The sequence below is a fragment of the Mya arenaria genome, chromosome 14 (assembly GCF_026914265.1).
Source record: "Mya arenaria isolate MELC-2E11 chromosome 14, ASM2691426v1".
Lineage (NCBI taxonomy): Eukaryota > Metazoa > Mollusca > Bivalvia > Myida > Myidae > Mya > Mya arenaria.
The window spans coordinates 1,541,272-1,552,240 of record NC_069135.1 but is presented as its reverse complement, the minus strand read 5'-3'; the positions used below and the strand labels follow the sequence as shown (position 1 = coordinate 1,552,240).

The 10,969-nt window shown below is 35.5% G+C and overlaps 1 protein-coding gene across 2 annotated transcripts; it reads right to left on the bottom strand.

Annotated features, from left to right (window-relative positions):
• Positions 1–43: 43 nt before the first annotated feature.
• Positions 44–10,771, bottom strand: LOC128218410 (rabenosyn-5-like). 2 transcript variants are annotated; one of them, XM_052926075.1, is made up of 9 exons: positions 10,709–10,771; positions 9,896–10,060; positions 9,084–9,227; positions 8,481–8,624; positions 8,160–8,321; positions 3,654–3,865; positions 3,251–3,321; positions 2,768–2,854; positions 44–1,870 (listed from the first exon to the last, which is right to left on the bottom strand). In XM_052926075.1, exons 2-9 carry the CDS (start codon positions 10,056–10,058, stop codon positions 1,342–1,344), a joined length of 1,512 nt encoding a protein of 503 aa, XP_052782035.1. In that variant the 5' UTR covers positions 10,059–10,060; positions 10,709–10,771; the 3' UTR covers positions 44–1,341. The 2 variants fall into 2 exon arrangements, with proteins under 2 accessions (XP_052782035.1, XP_052782036.1); XM_052926076.1 differs by lacking the exon at positions 10,709–10,771 and adding an exon at positions 10,641–10,660.
• Between the last annotated feature and the right edge of the window lie 198 nt (positions 10,772–10,969).

Sequence of the window (10,969 nt, the reverse complement as noted above, 5' to 3'; positions counted from 1 at the left end):
AACTTGTATTGTAGGTCACATGCCAAGAAAATGGAAACAATACTCATAGTTGTATTGCACTTTATTACATTGTACATGAATGTGTAAAGAATATACATAAAAAAAATAATACCAACACACATTGTTGGGTAAGAATGTTACATTAACAACCTATAACATGCCTTAATTGTATATGAATACTTAAAATGAAATAATAGTAATACAGAAAAACTTCACTTTTGATTTGCTAACATTATATATTTTCAAACAGACCAGTGGCCCTTTTCAAAAGCACAAGGTAAGTATCTAATAAAAGCATATATGTAAAAGTCAATGTAAAATACGGTGTGTTCCATCAAACATGTTTTATCATTTTTGTGCAGTTAATTCTCACCTTGTTTAAGAAATAATTCGATAAAATTCTGTAAAGGCTATATGCTCTTTGAAATGATGAATTCACGTACTGTCTAGTATGCAAATATGTGACAGTTGTGATTTAAAGCTAATGCAAAGTTGTATTTAAATAGCCAACTTCATCGTTTTTAAGACATGAAATTCATGATTGTACAGCTATTCCTGGTGAATTATTAGATCGTTTAACCTTACTTTATCGTTTACACGAAAAATAACCATAGATATCAGCGAGCAAACATGTTCTGCCGTGCAGCATTGGTTTCTCAATTTTTATTAACATTGTTAATCTTGTACTATCTTTACCAAAATAGAAATTCTCAAGCAAGATGGGACATTCTACTAAACATCTATTTCATTAGATATATATTTAAACAATACATTGAAAGCACCATGCCAACATATTTAGGAAGAGTATAAAAGCTGTAAGTAAAAAACAGTAAACAAAGAACAACACTGACCTGTTTTTCTATTTCTAAATATCTGAAGTGCCCTCCAGTAGTGCAAGCAATATGATTTGAATTATTAAGACATAAAATGCATAAACGAAAGCATGATCACAATTTCATTAAATATCAAATTCATTTCTATTGATTAAGCTATGAAAATTGAAACGTTAAGTGACAAGTGGTTGCCATTCAGTGAATATTTAATGACTTAAGTCTATAAATAACTTATCATTTGAAATCAGTTGTTTTCACCGACTGCTTTAGATGCTCCAACATTTAATAATAAACAATTTTTTTATTTTTTATTTCAATTATGTAAATTATGTAAGTTGTCTAGTCTGTTTCTTGTTTGTTTGTCTGTTTAGCATCCTTGTGGTTCTTGTGCCTGTAAACAATGAAGATCATAGTAGGCTGCTGGGCTTCCCCCTGTTCATGCCCATTGTAGTATTACAATGTCATGTAGCGATTTATGTTATAAGTAAACATGGTAAAGTAATAAGGACTAGGAGGAAGACCAGGTTTCTTTCTGTTGACTAGTAAATGCGAGTTTGAGTTCCTGTAGGTTTTCTTCCAACATTTTCACCTCGTCCAACTTATTTGCCTTCTTGGCTTCCCTGATGTAGCCTCGTATAATCTCCATCTGTTGTAACATGGGGTCGTCATTGGATTCCCGCACTGCATGGTCCGAGGGTTTCCAACCATAGCTGCTACTCCGTGTGTGACTTTTTGACCCCGATCTATCTCTTCTGTCATCCTCTCTACTAGGCGTCCCCTTATCTTTACCCAGTTTTTGTCTCTCTATTTCCTGCGCGTGTAACACAGCCTGTCGGTCCAACGCGATCTGTTTCTGCACCTCAACGGTGCGCTTTTTTTGCAGGGCAGCATACTGCTCCTCCGAGGGTAACGCCTGGAGACCCATCATGTTCTCCTGCATAAAGTTGGAGGCATAAGTGCGTATGGACTTCTGTAACAGTGCCTGCTTGGGGCTCATCTCTTCTTCATTGTTTACATTCAGTGTTAGGATTCTCTTACTGAAACAGGACAATGCTTTGTAAACACATTTTTACATTTTATCAATACCTGTTTCATTCTTTAAGATCATGTGTAATTTACTTAAGCAATAAATACATTTGTTTGCTTACATAATTCAAGTGACAATACCTATAAGCTATATATATGTCAAGTTTGATTGTCCTATAAATAACTTGTCATCATTATTGCTCTTGAAAGCTGATATGGATGACATCAGATTTGCAAACACTCTTTTCAATAAAAACTTTTTATATAAGTAGCAACAGTATAAAATGTTCTTATTCATAACCTTTTTGTATAAATACATGTATTTTACACATGACAGCTTATCAATTTACTTAATGTTGTTCTCTAAAAATAACTTCTGCTCTTTAAACTGATATAATAATGTCTTGACTGGCCCACGAGACCTTCAATAGAGAATTGAGGTACAGATCCAATTTCATTAAAATCTTGAGTCATTATCCAACAGGTTGTATCATTTTGTTTTTAGAAATACTTATTCATGTTAAAAGTTTTTATCGAGTGAACAATTCTTTTATTTTGACAATAAAAGAATGAAAAAAAAATGAAATCAGAAAATGTCAAGGAATTGCTTATATTTAATGGGGTCAGACATATAAAGAATAAAACATCATAAAATTTATAAATGAAAGGCTCCATTTTTCGTGTTTGTTTTACAAATACGACAGCACAAGCAATTATTTTGGCTTGGACCTACAAAATAATGCTTCAATGAGTATTTGCCAGGTACTGCTAGTTGTTTCTTCATAAAATTAAGTAAACTAACACAATTTCATTTATGTTTAAAAAAACCTTTGCAAACATAAAATCTGTGAAGGAATTTCATTTAAGATGCTTTATGTATGCCAGCAAACAGCTTTTTTCTCAAATACCTGATTTGGTCAATGAACTCGTATTTCTTGACTAGCTCCCCTCTTTTTCTTGTGGCATCATACAGTCTGTAGCTCGACTCTCCTGCACTATATTAGTAAACATCAGCAATTTAAAAGATATCAAAAGTTAAAGTGGAACTACATGTATATAAACTAAACATTGAAAACTACAGTGTCCTAACATTTTGCCGATGCCCTGTTTAAAGGCACAATGATGAGGGCGGTACAGACACTTAAAGAGTGAGACACAATGTCAAAAAATAACAAAAGAAAGTTACATATTTATGCTTTGCATATCACTTAAGCTCTGGAAAGACAATTATGAAATATAAGACCTAAATACAGTCAAACCTGTATTAATTAAGTGGGCACATTTTGTAAAAGGTCAAAGTGGCTGCTTAATATATTAAGCATTGTTTTAACTGAGGTCGATTTTATATCTTACGGTAACAACCAACACATGCAGAAAAGAATAAGAGTTACCTTAAGGATTCTACCATAGGAAGGTAGGATTCCAGCTGCATTTCACAATCTTCTATCAAAGATTTCATTTTCTGTTCAATAAAATTGCCTTGTATTAATACTCTGACAGATATGAAATAACAGTCTAAAATTTTAGCATAAATCACATTCAACCTCATTCATATACACATATATAAAGCCGATATTTCACTGAAGTGGTTTTAGTGACTTCACAATGATCGAGAACAATCAAAATTATGCCTGATTTTTGTTGAAACAAGAAGCAACTGAACAATTACTTTATTCTTACTTTTTATAACCATCACATTAGAAAATTAGATTATACTAGTATTTTGTAATATCAGCACTTAACATAAATAAAACCTTAATAAAGGTAGCTACTTTTTATGATAAAGATTCATACCTCATATAGTATGACTATGCTTGTTTTAGTGTTTCTCTGCTCCATGAGTTGATCACGTCTCTCCAGGAGTTTACGACATTCCTCGCATGACCGTATGTGCGGGTCCCCTTCCGTGCTGAACAAGGAGTTAAGGCTGGAATTACTCCCCGCCCGCTTCAGGAAACCTTGATCCCGACCCCCATCAAAGCTGAATGCTGGGTTTGTCAGCTTCTCTGTAGAAGATAGAAAAACCATAATGATCATTGTTTCAGCACTGATTTAAGTTAATATTTGGAATGATAGCATGATTTTAGTTTATAATCTATTATTTTTTAAAACGATTGTGAGGAAAGTTACATTAACTTATACTAAATCTCCGCAATGTTGCATGAGATTGTGGTATTGTGTTGTGGGGGAAACTGGAGAACCTGGAATAAAACCCTTTTGTCCTTTTGGCCACCAATCAAACTCACATGCGCCACCGCCAGGAACCCAGTTCACCTTGTTGAGATGCGAGTGTGCTAACCACTTAGACAACCATGAGAATGATTTTCTTCTATATTCTTCATTAAGTTAATTTCATTTAACAAGAACAAGGCTACAGTCTTCATTATCACAACTGTGGTTCTTTTGAAATTTATTTAAGGTATATGCTTGAACAATTTCTTAACAATAGAAAAGAAATTCTTATTATAATTCATGTAGACTTGACAACTTTTACATACGAGAGCATAGCCAGAAGTTCGTGGAAAAGCTTGATAAAATAAAAACAATATGCACCATATCTTTAAAACTTTTAAACCAATAAAATGGCGCGAAAGTTTGTACATTTGACATGATGTCAATAATGTGTGATGACGTGAAGTTTTAAGTCAGTGCGTTTGTTTGTTTATTTCAAAGGAAGCATTTTAGACTGAACAGTATAGTTAAATTTTGTTTAAAATGACGCCAGAAGGCAGATTGAAAAAACGGGCTGTGTGAACCTAGGAAAAACTCCATCGCAAACACTTAAACTGATGAAAGAAGCATTGAGTGAAACTCCAGTGAAGCGAATGCTTGTGTACAAGTGGTACAAGCGTCAGTGAGGGGCGGGACAGCATTTGTGACGACATGAGGTCTGGGCGACCGGTTTCACAAACTACAGAGAGTGACGTCAAGGCCGTGAAAAATGAGTTATGGGTTGGTACGGAGGATTATGAAAGACAGTTTAAAAATAAGTCGAGTGAGTGCGTGTTGGGTTCCACGGCTGCTGACAGAAGATGAGATGAGCAAGAGTACAGGAATCACGCCGATTCTTAGCTCAGTACGAAAAGGAAGGAAAATGTTTTCTTGAGAAGATAGTCATTTGTGATGAAACCTGGCTGTTTTATTACGAACCTGAGACAAAACAGCAAAGCAGTCAATGGAAGACTTTGATGTGCACAGTGTTATTCTACTCCATGCAGTTCCGAAGGGCCAATCTATGACAGGTGCTTACTATTCTAAGGTAAAGTGATGTATAACAAAATTCATTTTTATCAATATTTAGTTCTTGATTAAATCTGCAAAAAACAATGTTTAAAAAAGTTTATGATTAAAAATATGGGATTGGATAAGTGTTAGTTTTAATTATGATATTTGATGAAGTCCACAAAACGTGATAAATGCATTATATTATAAGCCTCAGTTATGTTCTCCATTTAAGGTTTTGAGGGGTGACTTGTACAGGGCGATGGCATTTAAGAGACCACAGGCGTTGCATGATGGGTGGATTCTTCAACAGGAGAATGCACCAGCGCATAGATCGGAGGAGGCCCAGACTACAGCGACAATCCAGCTTGAAGCGGAGATCCTTCCCCACACCCCCTTGTTCGCCGGACCTAGCACCATGCGATTTTGCTCTATTTCCGAAACTTAAATATGAACTGAAAGGTAAACGCTTCAATGACTTTCAGGAACTACAGAGTGAAGCTCAGACACCCCTGTATTCTTACAAGTCAGAGTGGTTCAGTGACATTTACCGACAGTGGGTAGCGAGACATCCTTGTATTGTGGCGAGCGGCTCTTACTTTGAAAAGTTATGACGTTGACGTCAGATTCTGACGTTTGAATTGCAGGGGCTATACTGATCTCATGTTAATGAAAAAGCTGTAGTTTCCTTTATATTGTATGTATCAGTTTGAAATTTTATATGTCATTTACAGATGAAATAGATTTTATAGCGAGCTGACGTTCGTTAAAAAATGTTAAAATGGGGTGATTTTATTAAGCAATTCCACGAACTTCTGGCTATACCCTCGTATAAACACTTCATTACACTTGAATTATTGGGGAAGGGTGAAGATTGTGCAAGCCATCTTTATACATTGTGCAAAAGTCAAGCCCTTGAGGTAAACTTTGTATTAATTACATAAAAAGAGAGAAGAGTGCATTTTATATTAATTTAAATTGAATAAGGGGAAAAGGAATATAGGACATTATGTTGAGAAGTGATCAAGGAAAAATGTTTGTACCAGCAGCTGTCTCTGTAAACGAAATCATCAAAATAGAAAGAATTGAACTGCAGTCTACTTCAACATTTTATTCATGTTAAATAACAATATCAATTTAGTCTGTATATTAATAAAGTAAACTAGAAGCGTCGCAATGTGATGAAACCAGGTTTTTGTTACGGGCAATCAGAAATTATAGCCAATTAATTTGTTGTATGACTTTATCTTTACTTTTATCAAAAAGAGACGCCCCCCTCAAAAGCAATCCCAAGCTAGCTCTTTACATAAGCTACCCACACACCAAGTTTAATCAATATCTATCAATGCTATCAAAAGTTATTTGGCAAAAAACATTTTTCTATTTCAAGTAACAGTGACATTGACTGTAGCCCCTCCCCACTCAAAAGCAATCCCAAGCTAGCTCTTCACATGCTACCTACACACCAAGTTTCATCAATATCTGTCAATCCTAACTCAAGTTATTGGGCGGAAACCATTTTTCTATTTTAAGTAATAGTGACCTTGACCTTAGCCCTCCCCACTCAAAAGCAATCCCAAGCTAGCTCTTCACATAAGCAACTTACACACCAAGTTTCTTCAATATCTATCAATCCTAACTTATGTTATTGGGCAGAAACCATTTTCTATTTTTAGTAACAGTGACCTTGACCTTAGCCCCACCCCCTTCAAAAGCAATCCCAAGCTAGCTCTGTACATAAGCTACCTACACACCAAGTTTCATCAATATCGGTCAATGCTAACTAAAGTTATTGGGCAGAAACCATTTTTCTATTTTAAGTAACAGTGATCATGACCATTTTTCTATTTTAAGTAATAGTGACCTTGACCTTAGCCCCTCCCACTCAAAAGCAATCCCAAGCTAGCTCTTCACATAAGCAACTTACACACCAAGTTTCATCAATATCTGTCAATGCTAACTAAAGTTATTGGGCCGAAACCATTTTCCTATTTTAAGTAACAGTGACCTTGACCTTAGCCCCTCCCCCCTCAATAGCAATCCCAAGCTAAGCTCTTCAGATAAGCTACCTACACACAAACTTTCTTCAATATTTATTAATCCTAACTAAAGTTATTGGGCAGAAACCATTTTTCTATTTTTAGTAACAGGCGACCTTGACCTTAGCCCCACCTCCCTCAAAAGCAATCCCATGCTAGCTCTTCACATAAGCTACCTACACACCAAGTTTCATCAATATCTGTCAATGCTAACTAAAGTTATTGGGCAGAAACCATTTTTCTATTTTAAGTAACAGTGACTTTGACCATTTTTCTATTTTAAGTAATAGTGACCTTGACCTTAGCCCTCCCCACTCAAAAGCAATCCCAAGCTAGCTCTTCACATAAGCAACTTACACACCAAGTTTCGTCAATATCTATCAATGCTAACTAAAGTTATTTGGCAGAAACCATTTTTCTATTTTTAGTAACAGTGACCTTGACCTTAGCCCCACCCCCCTCAAAAGCAATCCCATAAGCTACCTACACACCAAGGTTCATCAATATCTATCAATGCTAACTAAAGTTATTGAACAGAAACCAATGTTTGACGCACCCGCCCAACGACAACCTCATTCTAATAACCCGGTTTTCGTTGAAAACCTGGTTAAAAATGGTCTGACAGTAAGTTAATGTAGAAGATCTAATTTCAAGCTTAAACTTACAATTCATGATAAGCAGGAAAAATAAAACAAAAGAGAATTCCACAAATTAGATGCATTGCCATTGTATAGTGCCCATATTTTTTTTAGTTAAGATCAGTTTGACCTTAGAAATATTGACAAAAAAGTATTTAGAGGTGATCTACTGACCATTCCCGAAGTGAATACAAAATTTGAAGACTCTAAACCGAGCTATTATTGATAGCTTTTTTAGGAAACAATAAGGGAAGATGCAAGGCAAAGTTATCCCAACGTGTCTGCTATGCCTACCAGTGACGCAAAACAGCATATACACATGTACAATACCATTTACTTCATTGTACACATATAAACAATCAAAAACACAATAAACATCCAGCACAACCTACAATACATACTTGCATATGCGTGTGTGAGGAACTGTGAGCACCTGTCACACATGATACCCCCGCACAGTCGACAATGGTGACGTCTGCGTGTCATGCCAAATGTACGCCCACAGAATCTACATGACTTCACCTCGCTGTCTGGCGTCCACATCACCACTGACTTCTCAAACGCTGGAAAAGTGGCCGATTGGATCATGATAATTCCATTGATACAAGTGAATAACTAGCTATATCTTATCATTTTGTGAAAAGGCAAAAAGGTAATCTACAGTTATTAATTATAAGTAAAAAGTTTTTTAAACTTACAAACACACATAAACATATTCTCACCTTTGCGTTTGCCAGCATCTGTAGGTGCATCTGGGCTTATCAGCTTGTCAAGACGTATAAGAAGCTTGTTAGTCTCCACCACATACTTGTCAACTCTTGCATCTCGCACTCCCCGAAATGTGTCTGTCCAGCTACGAGTTACACCTGCACAGTACAATAGATTCATCTGCTTTAAAACAAGGCATTTTCAATTGAAAGGAAAGGGGCATGAAATATTGTCGAAATGCAGTGAATAGACATGTTATGTTTTAAACACAAAGGTGTAGCTATTAAAAAATAAATCATTCATAAAGTTAGATGGTTTTCTGTAAAAAAAATATTCAATGTTTCACCCCCACAATTCTTTGCTTGTCCAGTTAGTGCCATGTTTATCACCCTGGTTCGAGTTTTGGCCTTTGCCTATTTGAGTTTGGTTTGTGGTCTTCAACCCGGGAAAAGACAAATGAGTTTCCCCCGCACATTCTGGTTGTCCCAACAACCAGATCACACCTTCACTTAACAACATGTCTACTTGAATTGTAATGCTTTTAAAAAACATCACTGTTAAGTCACTATGTTTAAACCCCAAAAATGATCTGAAACCTTATGGTATCCTTCACTTGCCTACATCCTGTGGCTGCCAGTAGTCCACATCAAACAGACTTGTGGACTTAGTAACTATTGTACTGCTTCCTTGTTGAGAATTATCAAAGCTAGCTTCTCTCTCTTTCTCTCCTAAAATTTTCTTTTTGGCTCGGTCAAACAGACCTGCAAAGCAAAAAGGTGAAGTAGCATTAAGTCCAATAAATTTCAATAAGGGATTCTGTACTGGATACATACAATTAGCATGCTTTGTTCAACCTGCCATAAATCATGACAAGTGTGATATTTTGTACCATTCATGAATATTGTTGGTATGGTATTGTACAATTTTTACATGTAGTCATTTAGCAATTATGAAAGACAAAAAGAAGACTGTTACTTGACACCAATATGAAACATGAGAATGATTGAATGAATGAAAGCACCATGTACAGATATCGCCTCAGCGTGTTTTGGGGGGGCCATCATTCCGCCCCTCCTGAAAAAGTATACATTTTTCCCCACCCCAGGTAAAAAAGTCCCCTTCAAAGTTTATTTAAATTTAATTTTTTGAAGACCTATTAACAATAAGCTAATCAAGGGGTGAAAGCGAAAAGGTTCTATCTTCTTCTTGATTTAATGTCACACAGAACCTTTTCACATTCATGGCTCGAAATGTAGCAATACAGTGCCATTTGTGAATATGTCAATAGCTTTGTTGAAAAAAGGATTTGAAAAGTAGTTCAACAATATAAAAATCAAGTAAGTATTTTTCCACTTTTTGCCAAAACAACACAATTGTCCCTATCAAAGGGCCCCTACACCATTCTCTTAAAAGTGGAAAATAACTGCACCTCTTAGCTGGTTAAGTGTGGCCTTGTCCTCATTGCTGTGTGCCTCCTCGAAATGTGACTGCAGCTGTGAGACTGTACCCAGATCTTTCATGCACATTGGACAGAGGAAACCCTCCCGAATCTCCCCGCCAGTGCCTCCCCCAGGCCCCATAGCAGCGGCCATTTCTGCAACAAGAAAAAGATGCATTATATCATATGAATATACAATTTACAGAATTTACAACATGTGCATAAAGATTATTTTAACAGTCATTGCACAGATTTCCAGCTTTTACCAGACCAAAAACTGTTCTCATCATATGAATATACAATTTACAGAATTAACAACATGTGCATAAAGATTATTTTAAAAGTCATTGCACAGATTTCCAGCTTTTACCTGACAAAAAACCTTTCTCCATACTTTTTGTCAAATTTCAATATTAAATTTAGCATTCAATGATTTTTTTTTTACCAGACCAAGTTTGGAATTGGTTGGTGGGCCAGATAGCTATTGAGACCTCCGTATATTGTGCATTCTTAAAAGTAAGTTAAATGTTTACAGTATGTTTATGAGCAATTTCAGATTATGCACAAATTCCGTTGTTTTTTATCAGAGTTTTGTCATACAGTACATTAATATCAGAATATGACCTGCAGATGGCTGTCAGACTGAGTGAGGCCCTTCTTATGATACTCAAATTGCTTTAGCCTTAGGCAATCTACATACGAATAAGATTATATAGACATGTATATATCTGCTTACAGGTCATTGCCAGTGTATGAACAAAAACTATAAAAAGTATAAGCATGAAAAAGAAAATAGGTGGATACCTATTTGACAGCAGCCGCTTACGATATTACTGAGACATAAATACTAGAATCGCTTACATCATTAACAGGAGACAGGGACAAGTTATTATTTCATATCAATAACTGTACAAAACCAGAACATAGTAACGACGAATCAATTATTAAAATTGATAATAATTGTGATTATTTTAATAAATTCTTATTATTTGTATGGGGTTTTTTTATTATCCTTTTTTTCATATATATTTTAAAACTATCTTTATTATATCCCCCCTTCCAGGA